This window comes from Antechinus flavipes, chromosome 4, assembly GCF_016432865.1.
Source record: "Antechinus flavipes isolate AdamAnt ecotype Samford, QLD, Australia chromosome 4, AdamAnt_v2, whole genome shotgun sequence".
Lineage (NCBI taxonomy): Eukaryota > Metazoa > Chordata > Mammalia > Dasyuromorphia > Dasyuridae > Antechinus > Antechinus flavipes.
In genome coordinates this window covers 159,323,826-159,344,685 of record NC_067401.1, presented here as the reverse complement: position 1 = coordinate 159,344,685, position 20,860 = coordinate 159,323,826, and the positions used below count along the sequence as shown (strand labels likewise).

General features: G+C 32.0%; 1 protein-coding gene across 1 annotated transcript in view; it reads left to right on the top strand.

Moving 5' to 3' along the window:
* CEP112 (centrosomal protein 112) overlaps positions 1-20,860 on the top strand; it is a 589,318-nt gene that overhangs the window by 320,374 nt on the left and 248,084 nt on the right. Inside the window, exon 20 of the mRNA XM_051996640.1 lies at positions 14,655-14,885. Coding sequence (XP_051852600.1) covers positions 14,655-14,885 — 231 coding nt within the window. The remainder of the gene's footprint in view (positions 1-14,654; positions 14,886-20,860) is intronic.

Here is a 20,860-nt window from a genome sequence, read left to right as displayed (position 1 = left end):
TTTTTCAGTCCTCCTAATGCCTTGTACAGCTCTTCCCTGCCCCAATCTCTCAGCTAAGAGCTTTATCTGATATTTCATTTGAAAAAAATAAGGTCATTTACCAAAAACTCTGAGATAGGAGAAAATAACACTTTATGCTATCATACAATACATTGAGAAATAAAAATGGAAGAAAGGAACAAAAAGAATCAAAGTTTTAGCAATATACTAGTTAATTATAATTATTTCCAATAAGCCTATATTTTTAAATGTTATATATAAACATCACTAGCCAAGCCTAAATTCCTTTTTGTTGAAATATGGCTTGATTTTGATGTATTACTGAAAGAGAAGGAAGCAATGTTACAAAATGTAATAAAATGTATACTGTAAGATAGCAACATAATAAAGTATAATAAAAATATACTGTCATGTAGGTAATATTTTCATGAATAAGAAACATTTGTATCTGAAAAAAAATTTTAGTTGCTTTGTTGCAGCTTTATTTTGGATTTATTGATCAGAACTTTGCTAGTTTGGATACTTCATCTTGATTGCTATCTCATTTAATAAAAATAGAATTTACTTTTTAAATTGAAATTTGTAATTAAAAGGAAAACTCTTCAATTAACTGGAATATAAACTTCAGTTCAAAGTTCTTATGAATACTAAACTACGAAGTTTAATTTATCAACAAAATCAACTTGAAAGAACACTGGAGTAATAGTGAGATGAGTGGGATTCAAATCTAACTACCATTTGATAACTCTGTGTGATCTTATGCAAGTCAAATTCCTTGTATTGTGGATACCTGCCCCACTTACTTCATAGGATTATTTATATCAAGTAATCAATGTAAAAGCACCTTTAAAAATTATCAAACTCTACACAAATATGAGACTTTTAAAATTACAAAGTTTCTAATTAACTAATTAAAATTAGGTGAACATTACTACTTTAACCACACCTCTCCTTGTCAACTCTGGATGCAATTTCTTTTAAATTGACGGCGACAGTGAAATTGTTATACAGTTTATATAGTCTAATCAAATTAACTTGCTTTAAAGAAAGAAAATGAACATCTGAACTAAAAAAGTTAATAAACTACTAGAAAAAAAATAATTTATAGTTAGCAATTTGATACAATTATAACTTACCCTCTTATTGGTTACTTCTTAAATCTAGAATTGTTAAGAAAAAACGTAGGTTGTGGAGTTATAATTCCATAACCATGGCAACATTTTTTTTTCTGTTTCTAAGTTGCCAACACATTTGTTTTATTGCTAACATCTTTTAGGAATTCAAAATAGAGTAGCTACTGGATTACTATTATTGCTGCCTCCTAAATTGTTCAGCACATATTTTGAGTATAAACTTAAGTAGCTGTGAGCAACAGCAGAGTAAAGATTTCTAGGTAAGAGCAGAACCAGGGCAGCTAGTCATTTACATAGGACTTGGAGTTATCAAAACCTGGAAAGGTAGGTAAACTAAGAATTTAAGGGAGCAGGACAAGTATTTAAAAGTACATAGTAATGAGTGGAATTGTAAGATTGGAGGTCAACAGAGAAATTGGGTCAATCCATAGGAGTTGAGGACATCACCAGATGGTTAGTAGAAAGGGAGAAGAAAAAAACACCTATGGTTGGAGGGCACAATTAGGAAGAGGATCCAGCAAAGAAGCAATTAGATAAGTAGCAGGAGAACTAGGAGAGAGTGGTATCCCAAACACCTAGAGAGAAAAAGAATATAAAGGAAGAAAAGATAACAATATCAAAGGCTATAGAGAGATCAAGGAGAATAAGGATTGAGAAAAGACCCTTTGATTTGGCAATTATGAGATCATTAGTAATTTGAAGAGAATCTTTTCACTGGAATGATAAATTCAGAAGCCAGATTATAAAGAGTTAAAAAAAAAAGAAAGTGAAAGGAGAAAGTGGAGGCAACCTATTTAAGGAGTTATTAAAGAAATGTAGGACCGATTACAGTAGGGGTGGGAAGATTAAATGAGGGTTGTTTTTTGGTTGTTGTTTTTTTCAGGATAGGAGAGTCATAAGCATGTTTTATGCAGTAGGAAATAAGAAAGAGAGAGAGACAGACAGACAGACAGACAGAGACAGAGACAGAGAGAAAGAGACAGAGACAGAGACAGAAAGAATGACAGAAAGATGGAGATCACAGAGGAGACAATTAGTTGGAAAAGAAGCGGAATGAGATTGCTTGATCAAATAGAGGGATTAACCAAGGTGTAAAGTCAATTTTATCATATGAGACAAGAGTGAAAGAGAAGGTACCTGAATGATAGGAGATGAGAGAGAAGAAGGAGTTCATAACAAATGACATCATTTTTTTCTTTAAAACATGGGGCAAGGTTCTCAACCGAGTGTGTTGGAGAGAGTGGGCATTTTGAGGAGTGATTTAAAAAAATTGTAAGAACTACTGTGGATAATGGGAGAGTGAATTAATAAGGGAGGTAATTTAGGATTGCCTAGCAACAGCTGGGGGGCCTTTTGATATAATGAAACATTAATTTGTAGTGGACCCAGTCAAAAGAGTGTTTGTTATTTCTTCATTTTCAGTCAGCAGTACATGCACAGAAGTGAAGAAATTTACCCATGTGATTGAAGAGAGTGATCTAAGGCTGAGGCTTGGTTGTATATAATTGGTGAATTAGAGAACTAGGGATTCAAGAGATGAAGACAACATAGAATTAAATTGGTTCACCATGGAGTCAAAATTGGGAGAAGAGGAGTAGCTAGAGCTGGTAATCTGATAGAGAAAAAAGTGGGGGGAGGTGTCAAGAACTGGAGATTATGGTGCAAGGGAAGAATAAATATGTAGAGAGACGGGTGAAAAGCCAATAGATTACGATTTGCAATGTCCTTTGTCTATTAAAAAAATATCTATTTGAATGTAACAAACTAGGATTTCTACCACTATATTAAGTAATAGTGATCATAATGGACATCCTTGCTTTATAGGTAATCCCTTTAAAAAATAATTTTTAGCTCTTGCTTTTATGTTGCCAACAATTTCCCCATACATCCCTCCTCCCACCTCCCAGAAACTTATCCCTTATAAGAAAGGATTTCCTTTAAAGGAGAAAAAAGAAAACATTTGTAAAAACCAATCAATATATCCCCCCCAAAATCTAATAATATATGCAGTGTTCCACACCCATACACTCCACATCTAGTGCAAAGATATATCTTCTCATATCTTTGCTTTCAAATTTGTTCTTAATAATTTTGTAACATTTCAGTTTAAAATGTTATTTCCATTTACATTGGAAAATAGTGGTCATTGTTAATAATTTTCCAACATTTGCTTATTATTTTTGTATCTGATTATCTGTTTTTCCATGTTTTTGTATACATTATATTTGTCATCCCTTAGTGCACAATAATATTCAATTACATTCATGTACCACAAATAGTTTTAAAAACTATTTATTCCTCAGTTGATAAGCATATATCTTGTTTATAGTTCTCTGCTACCAGAAAAAGTACTGTTGTAAATATTTTCTTTGTTGACACCCAACGTTCTATCCTAGGCCCTCTTCTACTTCTATACTACTTTACCAGGTAATCTCATCATTTCCTGTGGATATAATTATTGTCTCCATGCTGCTAATTTTCAGATCTACTCATCCCAAACTGATATATCTTCTGACCTCCAGTCTTTCATCACCGATTGTCAGTGGCATTAAATCTCCAATTATCTATTTCTATCTGGATGTATTATAGATATCTGTAACTCAACATGTCCAAAACTAAACTATCATTCTCTCCAAATCCACTCTTTATATTTTCTCTTACTATTGAAAATACCATTTCCTCCTCAATTTCCCAAACTCAAAATCTAGTTTTCATTTCCCTTATCCAATATATTTCAAATTCTATTGTTTCTCCCTTTGTAATATCTTCTGTATATGCCTCTTTTTCTACTTCACGCTATCATTACTTTTAGTATAAGCCTTCATCCCTCATTTCTGGACTATTACAGTAGCCTTGTGGTTGGTTTCTCTGCTACAAATTCTCCCTACTTTAGTCTATATTCCATTCATCTGTCAGATTGTGTTCCTAAAGCACGTCTAATCATATCACCTGTTATTCAAGGAGCTAGTGGTTCCTGTTACTTCTTAAGTATCAAATATTAAATCCTATTTGGCTTATAAGCCTTTCATAACTTAGCCCTTTCCTATCTTTCCACTCTTCTTAGACCTTAATTACCTTACCCCATGTACTTTGTGATTCAATAACACCTATCTCTTTGTTGTTATTTGCATATGATGTTCCAACTTCTGACATTTTCCCTGAGTGTCTCCTACTCCCACATCTCTGCCTTGTGGTTTTCTTGGATTCATTTGAAGCTCAATTAAAGTACCACTTTTTACAAACATATTTCCCAATCCCCCTTAATGTTTATACCTTTCCTCAAATGATCATCTCCAGTTTCCTGTACTTATCTTGTTCATATATAGCTGTTTATATATTACCATTCTCATTAGTCTGAGCTTCTTGAGAAAAGGGACTGTTTTTTGTCTTTCTTTGTATTCCCCTGGACTTAGTACAGTACCTAGCATATAGTAAGTAATTAATAAGTGCTTGATGACTTGATTTGGCATATAAGAATTGTTTCTTTTTATCAATGACCTTCTGGAAATATATGCTTTGTAGAACAATCTCCAAGTAAATGTATAAGTCTTTGAGCCACTTTATTTACATAATTCCAAAGTGCTTTCAAGAATGGTTGTACTACTTCATACTTCTACCAAGAGTATATTGTTTCCACAACCACTATAACAATGACTATTCCAATATTTTGTCATCTTTGTCAAGTTTCAGAGTGAAACCTCATAATTGTTTTGATTTGCATTTCTTATATTAATGATTTGGAGCATTCTTTCATATTGGTAACTATTTGTAATTATTTATTTAAGAACTATCCATATCCTTTGACCACCTCCCCTTGGGGAATGACTATCATATATATATATATATATATATATAGTTAGTTAGTTAGTTAGTTAGTTGTTTTTAATATATATATTTTGTTAGTTTTTATATCTGTTTCCAAACACTTTTGATGCAAAGATTTTTCCCCTTCTTGACTTCATTCGTTCTTATCTTAGTATTGCACTAATTTTGTTTATCCAAAAGGTTTATCCAAAAGGATTTATAAAATCAAAATTAACCATTTTACTTTTGTAATTGTCCCTATATCTTGATTAAGAATTCATCTTCTTCTCATTAGCTGTAAAAGACTAAGAATGTTTCTCTTCTATTTTTTTTATTCAGTTCATGTAACTATTTTTGTACTTATTGCAAAATATGATTTAAGATGTTGGTCTAAACCTAAATCCTGCCAGACTGCTTTCTAGTTTTCCCAGTAGTTTTTATCAAATAGAGAATCTTTCCTAAGTAATTTATATTTTAAGGTTTATTGAATATTGTGTTACTAAGTTTCATTATTTCTGATTTTCTCTTTTATAATCTATTCTATTAAACTATTCTATTTTTAACAAATAATAAATGCTTTGATAATTGATAATTTATAATATAGTATTGAGGGTTCTGGTGTTATAACACATCCCTGTAATCCTTGCGGCTGGAGAAGCTCTTGTTAATGTATCAGTTAAACTTAGAAGTTCTGATGGGTGATATGGTTAAAGTAAATCATACACACACACACACACACACACACACACACACACACAAAAAAAAAAAAAACACACTATCTGGCAATATGATGAATTCCCAGGAGTAGAAGATCACCAACCTGCCTTGTGAGATACAAACCAACCTAAGTAGTTAAAGCTTTTTTGTTGGTTAGTATTGAAATCTGTCCCATAAGTGGCCACTACACTTCCAACCTGGGTAAGAGGATATTCCATATCAAAACACAATATAATAAAATTAAATATATATATATATACATACATACATATATATATATATATATATATATTTGGAAAAATACTATTCCTCATTTTCCTTCATTCCTGTTGTTTTTTTAAAAATTGGGTATTTGAGTATATCTGTATACACACAAACATCCTATTTCAGTTCCAAGCTCTTTTAGGAATGCATATTTTATCAAGTGTTGATTCAATTTCTTGTTTTACAGGGTTTACTTAGAAGCAAACAATAGCAGTGTTTTGGATGTCATTTTATTCATCTTGTAATTTTGTTATCTCTCCAGGTGATTTAATTGTTTGTGATCTAAGATTGGAGATGAATTTTCTTTCTCCTTTTTAATTGTCTTTTCCCATTATAGTCATCTCTCACTCACTTTCTAAATCTTCCTTATTTGATGTTGAATTTATGTCCAAGGCTGAACCTGACAGTTTCTTCGGTCTTTTCTCTTGTTAAAGAAATTACTTTTAACTGGCCTCAATTATTTTTTATTATTTATTTATTTTTTTGCTGAGGCACTTGGGGTTAAGGGACTTGCCCAGGGTCACACAGCTAGGAAGTGTTAAGTGTCTGAAACTGCATTTGAATTCAGTTTCTCCTGACTTCAGGGTTGATGCTCTATCTATTGCGCCACCTAGCTGCCACAGCCTCAGTTACTTTTAACTGCCCCAAATGATTTCTGAAGAGACAGAACTAGTCCAGAATATGTTTCAGGCCCTTTAATTTATTTGTAGTGTAGTGTAATCTGCATCTTTAAAAAAAAAAATTCTCTGGCTGTATTGAATCAGTATCTACTGTTTTTTAATGGCTTGGGGACAGAGAAGATATTCTGAAAAGAGGGTTCAGTTGTCCTGTTATTCCCCAACCTAAGGGGGCATACGGCCTCCTAGTATCCTTTAGAAAAAGTGCATTTATTCCTATGCTTTATATGCTTTTGGGGAAAAACAGTTTTGTCAAAACTTTTTTTCAGGCATATAGTAGTGGTTTTTTTAATTATTTAATTAATGTGATATATTATGATTATAGTTTTCCTTGTAAGGAACCAATCCAATATAACTAGTATAAATCTGATTTTGAATAATTCTTTTAATATGTTGTAGCCTATGTGCTAATATTTGGCTTAATTTTTTGAATCAGTGATTATAAGACAAATTTGTCTATGATTTTCTTTTTTTATATTGTCTCTACCTGGCTAGGTGTTAAGACTATATTTATATTAGGGGGAAAAAAAGTTTGAATGGTTTCTACTTTTAACAGCAGCTTATACAAAATTATAATTATTTTTTTCTTTGAATGTTTGATAGAATTCACTTGTAAATCATTTCTTTTCTTTTTCTTTGAGAGTTCATTCATGGTTTATTCATTGTCTTTTTTCTAATGTGTGTTATTTATATATCTAATACACACACATATGTGCTTCTCTGTGTCTTTTAAAAAATATATTCATCTATTTCATCTAAATTATCTTTGTGTGTGTGTGTGTGTGTGTGTGTGTGTGTGTGTGTGTGTATTTGCGTGTATTTGCAAATTCCTTTCCTTCTGGGATATCTATAGTGCAATGGATAGAGAACTGGTCCTGAAGTCAGAAGGACCTGAATTCAAATCCGACCTCAAATATTTAACACACATTAGCGCTGTGATCCTGGGCAAGTCACTTAACTCCAATTGCCTCACAACTCCCACTCCTCCCCCAAAAAAACTTTTTAAAATAAGCTATTTGTTTTGTTAGTTTCCTTTTTATATATTTTATTTCCCCCCAATTACATCTAAAAACAATTTTTAACTTTTTTTAAAATTTTGAGTTCCAGACTTTATCCTTTCTTCCTTTCCCTTCTCTCACTGTGTAGTCATTCCTGGTTCTGCTCACTTTTCTTAGTATCAGTTTATGTAAGTCTTTCCAGGTTTTCCTGAAATCATTCAGCTTATCATTTCTTTATGGCACAATAATATTCCATTTACAATTATATACCACAATTTATTAAATATTTCCCAATTGATGGACATTCTCTCAATTCCATTTCTCAGTTTCCACAAAGAGAGCTACTTTATATATTTTTGTACAAATAAACCCTCCTTTTTTTTTTTTTTTTTTAAATCTCTTTGGGACATAGACATAGTAGTGGTATTGCTAGATCAAAGGATGTACAGTTTTATAGCCTTTTGTGCATAGTTCCAAATTGCTTTCCAGAATTGGTGGATCAGTTTACTACTCTGGGTAGTGTATTGACATTCTAATTTTCCCACATCCACTTCAACATTTGTCATTTTGCTTTTAACAGTTTTTCATATGCCGATAGATACCTTTGGGTTTCTTTGTGTATGTGTAACAACTTCTTATTTATATCCTTTGATCATTTGGGAAATTACTTCTATTCTTATAAATTTGACATGTTTTTCTATTCAAGAAATTAGCATTTTGTCAGAGATATTTGATGTAATCATTTCCCCCTAGTTTTCTGCCTTTTTTTTTCTAATTTAGGTTGCACTGTTTTGTTTTGTTTATTCAATAAACCTTTTTTTAATTTTATAAAATCAAAATAATCCATTTTATATTTTGCAATGTTCTCTCTATCTTATTTTGTCTTAAATTCTTCCTTTTTCCATAGATTAGACAGGTAAACTATGCTCTCCTAGTTTGCTTATGTGTTAATTGATTTTTTTTTTTTAACAATTACTGGATTAAATCTTAACTCAATGGATTTTATCTTTTGCTTTCAATCAATGCTTTCAATAGTAATCATTTCTTTCATTTTTAAAATTTCTGCTTTACTTTTTAGAAATTTTTAGTTACTTAACTTGTTAATGTTAATTATACCCTTTATATATCTGTTCTTACTTAGTTTGATGGATGTCAGTATTTAGAGTCAAAAAATTTTCCACTGAGGTTTACTTTAAATATCCCATTAGTTTTAAAATGTTGCATTGTAATAATTTTCATTGATGAAAACTTCAGTTGTGTCTATAATGTATTCTTTGACTTAAGAATTAGGATTTAATTATTTAATCTTCCACCAGTTTTATTTCATTTTCCAATGATCTTTCTTTTTTAAAAAATAGTTTTTTTATTATTCCAGATATATACAAAGAGTTTCCAACATTCACCTTTGCAAAACCTTGTGTTCCAAATTTTTCTCTCGTCCTCCTCCTGCCACTCCCTAAGACAGCAAACAATCCAATATAGGTCAAATATATGCAATTTTCCCAAATATATTTCCATATTTGGCATGATGTTCAAGAAAAATCACATCAAAAGTGAAAAGAAAAACATGAGAAAGAACAAAAATAAGCAAATAAACAAACAATAACAACAGCCAAGGTAAAAATACTATGTTATTCTCTACATTCAGTCCCCATAGTCTTCTCTCTAAATGTAAATGGCTCTATCATAAGTCTATGAGAATTGGCCTGAATCACCTCATTTTTGAAAAGAGTCAAGTCCCTCACAGTTGATCTTTACATAATCTTGTTGTTGTTGTGTACAACATTCTATTGGTTCTACTCGCTTCACTTGGCATCAGTTCATCAGTCTCTTCAGGCCTTTCTGAAATCATCCTGCTGATCATTTCTTATAGAACAATAACATTCCATTACCTTCATATCCCATAACTTATTTAACCATTCCCCAATTGGTGGGCATCTTCTCAGTTTCCAGTTCCTTTCCAGTACAAAAAGGACTGCTACAAAGATTTTTTATACATGTAGATCCTTTTCCATTTTTATGATTTCTTTGAGATACGAACCAAGAAGAAACACTGATGGATCAAAGTATATGCACAGTTTTATAATCCTTTGGGCATAGTTCCAAATTGCTTTCCAGAATGGTCGGATCATTTCACAACTCCATCAACATTGTATTAATGTCCCAGTTTTCCCATGTCTTCCAACATTTATCATTATCTTTTCCTGTTATTTTAGCCGATCTGAGAGGTGTGAAGTAGTACCTCAGAGTTATCTTAATTTGCATTTCTCTAATCAATAATGATTAGAGTATTTTTTATATGGCTTTAATTTATTCATCTAAAAATGGCTCATATCTTTTGGCTATTTATCAATTGAGGAATGCCTTGAATTCTTATAAATTTAAGTCAATTCTCTATATATTTTAGAAGTGAGGCCATTGTCAGAAACACTGGCTATAAATGTATGTCCCAGTTTTCTGCTTCCCTTCTAATCTTGGCTGCATTGGTTTTCTTTGTGCAAAACCTTTTTAATTTAATATAATCAAATTACCCATTTTGCATTTCTTCTTTGGCCATAAATCCCTCCCTTCTCCAAAGATCTTGTTATCCTAATTTGCTTATTTAGACATTATTTTGACAAAAAGGAATCTAAATCCTGAACCCATTTTGGCTTTATTTTGGCATGGTATCTTGGAATGCAAGATGTTGGTGAATACCCAGTTTCTGCCATATTGTTTTTGTTTTCCCAGTAACTTTTGTCAGTTAGTGAGTTCTTATCCCAGAAGCTGGAGTCTTTGGGTTTATCAAACACTAGATTACTATAGTTATTGTGTCTTGTGAGTTTAACCCCTTCCACTTATCCACTACTCTGTTTCTTAGCCAGTGCCAAATGATATTGATAACTCCCACTTCATGATATAGTTTTAAGCCAGGCCCAGCTAGATTATCTTCCTTTGAATTAAAAAAAATAAAATAAATTCCCTTGAAATTCTTGATCTTTTGTTCTTCCAGATGAATTTTGTATTGGCAGTTTGATTGCTATAGTACTGAATACATAGATTAATTTAGATTGAATTGTCACTTTTATTATATTAACTCCGACTACCCCTGAACATTTGATATTCTCCCAATTATTTAGATCTACCTTTATTTGTGTGAGAAGTATTTCGTAAATGTGTTCCTGTGGTGATCTTTTTCTTCTCAAAACGCAGCCAGGTGATAAAAGTTCAGATCTTTTATTGTCTCTAATATAGCCCAGTTAGCTTAGAGCCCTCCGAATGTCTCCAAATCCAAAGGTTTTGTCCTTTAGCCTCTGCCTCTGCTTTCTTCAGCCTCCAGCCAGCACAAGGATGGAATGAATCTCTTGTCTTCTTCACTTGGGGCTCGGTTAGTTTTCTGGTGAGTCTTTCAGACCAGCTTGGTCTCAGTGGGGGAAGTGCAGGAGCCCAGCCACCAACCACAGTGGTGTGAGATGAAGATGAATCTGGTTGTCCGCTGAACTCTCGACTCGTAGTTTCTTCCTCTGAAAACTCTTCTTCTGCCACCAGCCAGCCAAGTGGAAAATATTCCTTCTTGCCTCGGAGAGAGGGCTTCTGGCGTAATTCCGCTGAAATCTCCCAAAGTGCTCTGTGTCTGCCCCAGAGTGCTCTTCTCCAATCCAGCTGAACTCTCTTCTGCCATCAAATGGAAAATATATTCTGCAATAGATCTCTCTTCACTGGCGTTATATCTTCTGAGAGAATGGGATTATGGGTTTTCTCCCATAGTGCTCTCTGGCCCTAAGAGCTTTAAGGGAGGTATGAATTCACAGTTACAAAGCTTACTTTGTGAAGCTGGCATACTTGTGAACTCCAATGAGTAAAGGTGCAAACACAAGCATTGTACTAATTAGTTCTACTTACTACCTTGTTTCAGGTTCTGGCCCAAAACATCTTCTTGTAAGATCAGATCAATTCTAATTAGTTAGCAGTTTGTAAGGATTCCAACATGTTCCTATAGTTCTTGGCTTTGTAATGGCAAGTAGACTCCCAAATATTATATATTGTCTACATTTATTTTAAATGGAATTTCTCTTTCTATCTCTTGTTGCTGGGCTTTGTTGATAACATATAATGCTGATAATGTATATGGCTTTATTTTATATCCTGCGACTTTGTTAAAGTTGTTAATTGTTTGCAGTAGTTTTATAGTAGATTCTCTAGGATTCTCTAACTATATTATCATATCATCTGCAAAGAATGAGTTTTGTTTCCTACTCTAATTCCTTCAATTTTTCTTCTCTTATTCTTAAAGCTAACATTTCTAGTACAATATTGAATAATAGTGGTGATATTGAACAAATTATTTTTATACCTGATCTGATTGGGAATGCTTCTAGCTTATCTGCATTACAAATAATACTTGCTAATGATTTTAGATAGATGATTCTTATTACTTTAAAAAAAATTCCATTTATTCCTATGCTCTTTAGTTTAGTTTTTTTTTTTTTTAATCCAAATGGGGTATTGTATCTTGTCTAATGCTTTTCCCGTACTTACTGAGATAATTATATAATTTCTGTAGTTTGGTTATTGATGTGGTCAATTATACTAATAGTTTTCCTGCTATTGAATTGACTCTGCATCCCTGATCATAGTGTATTATCCTGGTAATAAATTGCTGTAATCTATTTGCTAGTATTTTATTTGAGTTTTGCTTTTATATTCATTAGAGAAATTAGTCTATTATTTTCTTGTTCTGTTTTAGCCCTTCTTGATTTAGATATCAACACCATATCTGTTCATAAAAGGAATTTAGAAGGACGACATCTTCCCCTATTTTTTCACATAGTTTATATAGTATTAGAATTAATGTTTGGTTGAATTCACTTGTAAATCTCTCTGACCCTGGAGATTTTTTTCCTTTGGGAGTTCATTAATGCTTTGTTCAATTTCTTTTTTGTAAAATGGTACTATTTAAGTGTTTTATTTTTTCATCTGTTATTCTCAATAATCTCAATTTTTGTAAGTATTCATCCATTTCACTTAGATTAGCAGATTTATTGATGTGCAATTGGGCATAATAGTTACTGATTATTGCTTTAATTATTTCTTTCTTCATTGGTGGTAAATTCACCCTTTCCATTTGTTGATACTGATAATTTTGTTTTCTTCTTTCCTTTACTAATCAAATTAACCCAAAGTTTATCAATTGGGTTTTTTCCTAAAACCAATTTTTAATTTTGTTTATTAATACAAGAGTTTTATTACTTTGCATTTTATTAATTTCTCCTCTGATTTTCAGAATTTTGAATTTGGTATCAATAGAGGATTTTTAATTTGTTCCTTTTCCAACTTTTCTTCCTTATCTCTTTTAATTATATCTATTTTTGCTTTGCTTTATCTGAGATCAGGATCACTACCCCTGATTTTTTTTTACTTCAGTTGCAGAAAAATAGATTCTGCTCCAGCCTTTTACTTTTACTCCTATGTATCACTATGCTCTAAATGTATTTCTTGTAAACAACATATTGCGGGATTCTAGCTTTTAATCCAGTATGCTATCTGCTTTTTTTTTTTTTTAATGTGAGAGTTCATTCTTTTCACATTCACAGTTAAAATAACTAACTCTATGTTTCCCACTATCTTATTTTCCCCAAGTTTTATTTTACTTTCTATTTGAAAAAGCTCATTATGCCATGATTGAAACTGCAATTGTTTAAAAAGCCTTGAACAACAACATAAATGTTATGTGTTTTTTATATATATAACATAATATATGAAAAACCAACAGATTAGTTTTGAGACACTTCATAAATAAAGCAATATCTTTTCTTTAGTGTAAAATTTGAACCTCTACATTATGAATTTCACAATTTAATTAGCCAGTCAACATCATCTTAATAATTCATCAGATTTGTACTGTCACACATCTGCTCATTTAACAATAGTAGATTTTTGTTTGAAATTGACTAATCTTTTCTTTCTGTTTGCCATGCAGTATTGATATACTTTATACTTGAGTTTAGAATCAGAAAAATCATGATGTTAAAACAAGAGCAACAAAAGAAACTACTTTGCTAGAACTTTATTTTAATGTTAATGTTCATCCCTATCATCTAGAAAAGAGAAACAAATGGATTGAAATAATATTAGGCACAATTGTGAGACCATCTCTTCTAGAAAATGAAATGAGAGTCATCAATTTCAAACCATTTTAACACAACAGTAGAAGCAATTGCAAGGCTACATTCTCTGCCAAAGCAGGCTTGAAATGGATTACTCTACTCTCCTTGTACAATACATCGGTAGATCTCTCTTATTTGACTGAGACAAGATGTTATATAGTGCTTGTCAATTCTAATCTAGTAGATTCAGGTCTATTGTTTAGAAATTTCATGTTGAAGTAATTGAATTCAATTGAATTGAATATTATTTTGTATTAATAATAATAATATTACATAATAATAATAAAGTACACAATTTTAATTCTAACTGAAATTATATTTTCTTTGTTATAATTATGATAATAAAAATAAGGACTATTTATGATTTTATTCTATGGCTCCCAATCCCATAAATTAGTTCTAATCTTGATTTTTTTTTTCTGAGGCAGTTGGGATTAAGTGACTTGCCTGGGTCACACAGCTAGGAAGTATTACATGTATGAGACTAGATTTAAACTCAAGTCCTCCTGATTTCAGGGCTGGTGCTCTATCCACTGACCACCTACCTGCCCCTAATCTTGATATTTCAAATTTTTATTATTTCTATCTACTATCTTGTCCTTATTCCTGTGTGGAAAAATTTTAATTTATTCAATGTGTGTTGAAAGAACATGATGCCTAATCTCATGATCACGCTATTAATTCCTTCAGGAAGTTTTGGCAGGGTGTTGCCGTCCAAAATGGAAGAAATAAATGCAGGCTTTTATATGAATAATTGGGGAAATTTCCTTAAGCCTTAGTAAATATTGTTAAAAGGTGTAGGTGGAAGAAGAAAAGGAGATGGAGATAGCATTTCCATTTATATTCTTAATACTTATGAAAGTCTTTTATCAGGAATGCCATTTCTAATAAGAGTCCCTCCTTTTAAAAAAATAGGTTATTTCTGATATGGAGGCTCAAGTTCACAAATTGAGAGAAGAGTTGATTCAAGTAAACTCTCAAAGGAAACAGCAGCTTGTAGAGCTTGGACTTCTTCGGGAAGAAGAAAAACAACGAACAGCAAGAGACCATGAGACCATTGTGAACAAATTGAAAGCTGACTCAGAAAAAATGAAGTTAGAATTGAAAATGACACATGCAGCTGAAACAGAGTTAACACTGGAAAAGGTAAGCTATGGTAAACTCATTCTATAGAATTTTTGTACAAAAAGTCATAACTCTAAACTTCAGCAATATCTATTTAAATTATTAGACTTCTCTCTGAGGAGATTCTTGATTTGTGGTTTATAGAGTAATTAAGAATGAGAATTAATTTTTTAGTATATTTTCATATTGAGTAAATTGAGTACTTTGCCATATTTTTAAGTTCTATAAAAGTAAGAATAATAAATTACTAGCTTTTATATGGAACTTAAAAGTTTGCAAAGCATTTTGTAAATATTATCTCCTTTTATCCACACAACAATCCTACACATAGGTACTATCATTGCCTTACTTTTACCCACGAGAAAATGAAAGCATAAATAGAGTTTAAATGACTAGTCTAGAATGATTCAGCTGAATGCTTGAGGCCAGAATGAAATTTAGGCCTTCCTGAACTCTCAAGTTTAGAATTCTATCCACTGTACTACATTGCCTACATTACATCATACTAGTTGCCCACAAGACTCTTCTGCTTAAGATTCATACAGACTGAATGAGAGCAAGTTTTTCTTATACTTGCTAGTTCATGCCTTATGCCCCTTTTAATTATTCCAAGAAAACCTCCTAAAACAAAGTTTAGGTTTGGCTCATGTATCAAGTTTTCTCCAAAGAGATTAAAGGTCTCATCTAGAAAAGTCTAGAAATCTTACTTAATGTTCAAAATAGTAGATAAAAAATATAGCATACATATGTATTTTCTCTACCACCAAAAAAATGCTCATAAGTGTTTATTGATTAATACTTACACCATGAACCAGGAACCCATCACTCCTATTATATTCTTGTGCTTGGTTAATAAATAAAACATGAATCGTTTTACAGGACCACAATTTTCACTTTAGAGCTGTATTGTTCACACAACTCACTAAGATCAATATCTTCTGGCAAACATGTACGGCTCATCCTGGTTTCATTGAACATCTACTTTGAGAAGAATATAGCTACAGGAAATAGCTCTTGCTACCAACACTTAGAGCTCCCAGTGACTCTGGAACTTTCCAGTTCATAAGGTGTAACTAAGTCTGGAAATATTCAGTTACCTTTTCTCAAATTAAAAAAAAAAAATACAAAGTAGAAAAAAGAAGCTAAAAACTTAAGATCCAGTCTTAAGCTTACCAGGACACACACACACACACACACACACACACACACACACACACATACACACACACACATATCTTATAAGATCTGTACTACTATAAATTGTGGCTTCTGTGGAAGGGGCAGGAAAAAAAAAGGATACCTCCCCATTTTATTCAAAGTTTAAGAAAGAGATAGCCCAGTCTGACACATTTGAATTAAGAAAATGAAAGAAAGCAGAAGTTATTTTTCTTTTTAAATCTGCTGATTGGGTGGCAGCTCCTTTCTTAATTACAAATCACTTGAGCACAATTCCTTACCCCACCTTAAATAGGAACCAATGTACCAACTAGAAGCTTCTAATTACTGCCTATTTTCAAGGTGCCAGAGCACAAATATCAACGTAAGTGACCTGAGCTCAGAGACCACATTCATCTCCATCATCATAGTTAGAAGCAATTGTCATCATTTAGCTTCCATAGGATACAACCTACCACTTAGCCACTATTCTGTAAAAACCACTTTTCCAAATTCATTTTCTAGGTATCTTAACCTTCTGGATCATAAATATAAACGTGGAAATAAACTGGTGTAGTTATGTGTATGTATATAACTAAAATATATTTGTTAAAAAATCCCATGTGCCATAACTAATTTACTATATCTTATCTGTTACTGATTCTTTTGATTCTCTTATTACAAGTAGCTAGGATCCTTTAAAATGCTCTTTCTATCATTCTTCTCTGACTCAAACCAGTTTCACCCTGAATCAAGAGGACTTTTTACCTTTTTAATTTTATTGATTTTTTTTTACATTATGTTTATTTCCAAATATATCATTCCCTTTTTTACTCCCTAAAACAATCATTGTTAATATAGAATTTTTTAAAAAATTTAGCAAAATTTACTCAACATCATCCAAATATGACAAAAATATGTATTGTTCTATCCTAGGAGTCTTTTATCTCTGCTATGAAGGGAAGGAAGTATATTTTCTTCCTTCTTTTTAAAAGGCATTTAATTATTATTAATTATCATTATTATTGTTGTTGTTATTACTAGTACTACTATAACAGCATTCAGTGTCAAGTTTCTTGTTTTAGAACCTCACTGGTTATTTTTTGAACTCCATTATGCCAACTCTTCACCATGCTTATTCTCTTTATTTTTTTGTGGGTAACCCTGCCTTCTGTGATTTTTACATTTTACCACTTCTAAACCCTCTTTATGTTAACTAACTGTATTCCTGGACTTCTTTGTCCAGACTGTTCTCCATGTCTCTGTTATTCTGAATCTGACTTATTTTTATCACTGACTAAAGCTTGGTTATGACAAGTATTTTGTTTTTTAAATACAGAGTGAAAGTAGCATATTAGCTAAGGTAAGAATCATAAGAAGTAACAGCCTATACTCATATAAAGAGGAAGAAAATTGAAAAACCATAGAAGTAGTCATAGAAATTAAAAGCTCACCATGCTGAGACTAGTCTATATAGAGGCAAGCAATATTAAATACTCAGTTAACCTCTAAAGACTTCATTCCTTTATCACATTGAAAGATAATTGATATCTATCATAATGATCCTCTAATACAAAAGATTTTGTTGTGTTTGGAATACTCTGCTTAATAAGGGCTTTCTTAAATGTTTAATGATCATTCTTCTACTTTAATATTCTATATATGTATAGCAGTTAGATGATGTAGTAGACAGAATACTGGACCTGAAGTCAGGAAATCTTATCTTTCTGAATTTAAATCTGACCTCTGATCCTTCAGAAAGTTTTTTAATCCTGTTTGTCTCAATTTCCTCATCTCTAAAATGAGCTGAAGAAGAAAATTACAAACCACTCCAGTATTTTTGCAGAGAAAACCCCAATATGGTCACGAAGAGTCAGACATGACTGAAAATGACTGAACATCAGCAACAATAAATACACATTAAATCTTTAAAATTCCACAATAAGTAAAATCTCCAATGTTTTAATGCCTTAATTATCTGCGAAATTGATGTTATAGAATTTCCCTTCCTTATGCCAGATAAATGAAGCTTTAGTATTTAATAGATGTGAGGAAAGGCATTGACATTAAATAATTATTATAGTATCCCAGAAATGCAAGGAATCTTAGAGGTAATTCAGTTTTTCAAATGAGGAAACTGATGTGCAGAGATGGGAAGCCAATTCATTCATTCATTGATTTGATCAGTAATCATTTGTTGAGAATTTCATTTAGTCAAGATACTGTCTTAGGTACATAGAGAAATGAAAAGATGAATAAAGCACAATATCTAGCCCCTAACACATGAGTGAAAGAAAAAAATCTAAGGAGATAAATTCAAGTTTTCTGAAAAAAAATTGAATAAAATAAGGAAAACCCATATTAAAATATAAATGTCCAAGTGGCCCAATACTAGCTTTGGAGTCAGGAAGACCTACAGTCAAATATTGACCCAGACAGTTCTTATGCCTGTGACCCTAACTAAATCACTCTCTATTTGTCTCAGCTTCCTCATCTGTAAAAAATGAGGGTGATTATAGCACATACCTCAAGGAGCCATAATGAGGAACAAATGAGATAATACATGTAATTCAATTTTGCAAACTTAAAGTACTATATAAATTCTGGTATGATTTGACTATCACTAGATACTTCATCTTCTATAAGTTTGAATCCAGAATTTTATTGTGATGTGGTTTTTTTGTGACTCTGAGTTCTCAAAGAATATTCCAACAGAGTTAAGCTCCAAGTGGTTGTTTTTACCAGTCTGACAAGGCTTTTAAATATAAAATCAGCAATGTAATATATATATATATATATATATATATATGGTCCAAGATCCAGCATAGCTAGGTTTAGAGAAGTTCATAAAAAGACTTTTTTTTTCCTTAGGAAAGAAGGGAATAAGCATTTATATAGCATCTACCAAATTCCAAGCACTGTGTTAAGTACTTTACAGATATTATTTCATTTATTCCTCCCAACAGTCCTGGGAGATAGATGCTATTCTTATCCCCATTTTACAGTTGAAGAAATCAAGATAAAGAGGGATTAATTTACTTTTCAAGGGTCATTCAACCCTTGAATCTGAAGCCATATTTGAACTCAGATCTTCCTGAAGCTGGGCCCAAGATCCCTAGCTACTGCACCACTTAGTTCCTTGGCAATACTTAGCAAAACTAAACCATCTAACACATTACTCCTTGATCATCTCGTTGCCACTTAGACTCAGAAACTTAGCTGTAAAGAACTTAATTTTTCATCTCCAGACCTTCCACCTTTGGCCCCTGCTATGTCATTATTGAGTCTGTCTTATGGTAATTTTTTTCAGTCCAGGGCAGCCCCTTACTTTAGTCCCAGCCTTCTCATAAACAGTTGCCTTGCCACCTCATGAGTACCCTTTGTTGCTCTTCCCCCTTGCTTTATTTTCAGTTTGGCAAACATAATCAAATTAATATTTACCATTGTGAAATGGCATATCAATCCATGTCAATCCAATCCTCAATGGCTCCCTCACTATCCCTGCAACTTTTCAAATTATGATATTTCACCCTGATCAACTTCTTCCCTCTGTGACTTATCTTCCCCTATTAAAATGTAAGTTCCTTGTGGATAAAATATATTTTTGCTTTCTTATGTGTACCCCTAGTGCTGAACACAATTACTAGTAAAAATTAAGAGTTTAATTGCTATGTCATTAATTCATCCATACTGAAGAGTCTATTACTAGAAGAAATATGCCAGTAAAATCACAAATCCTTGAAATAACATCCTCCATATTCTAAGTAGTTTAAGATCATGTATAAATTATTTTCTCCAAAATATTGTGTGTAGAACAGTAGAGACCACAAAAACAATTATACTCTCAAAATAAGAAAAGCAAAAAGGGGCTTATTATCATCTTCCTAGAAAGGACAACCCCCATCTGACAAGGGGTTTGTCAGTAAAAAAGTGCAAAACACAAACTGCAAAATACAAGATTATAAATAGGGTTAGATTAGATTTCAATAGATTAAATTTTTTTTGTGGGGAGAAGGAGGGTTGGTTTAAGGCAGGAATATTTCCAGAATCTAGGATACTGGCTTGCTTATTTTAGTTGTTTAATCAGTGCTTGTTGATTTGAATGGAACCTTTCTGCACATAGATGAACTATTCCTATTCAGATTCAAATTGAGTTCAATGGCACCTATTAGGTGATTCTCTAGATGATCTTTCCTTAGTAAATAAAGTGATAGAATAATTCCCTCTTAACTTCATTATTAGTTTTAACTCCTGTTTGACTGACCTGCAAGGATGAGGGGGAGTTGCCTTTGATTCTATCATCCAACCATAAAATTATTTCCTGTCTCATTTTCTTTCTAGGGATGACTGAAAGCCCCTGTGATCCTTTCTTATTTATTAAGGAATTACTCACACTTAGAATCTATTGATCGGTCAGGTTTAGATTTCTGGCCTTTGGTGATTACATTATTTGTGCCTTTGTATTAATGTGCCAAATTCTTAAATTTCCCCACTCTAACTTGTATATACTTTGTATTTATTTACATATTAATTTCCTGTGTATTGCAATCTCCTAAATTATAGAGAGGTTTCATTTTTGTCTTTGTATCCACAGAATTAGTTCAATGTTGGAATGTAATAGGCTTTTAATAAATACTGTTGAAATGAATTGTTGGTTACTTCAAGAACTTCATGTTAAAAGAAACACACAATTCTCTAATCAGAGTCAGAATATTAGGATAAAATATTACTCAGAATAAGTAGTATTGCAATAATTCAGTACTTAAGCATGGCTATGTATATTTCAGAAATTCAAATATTTATTTAAAGAATTATATATTTAAATATATAATGAAGTAGTA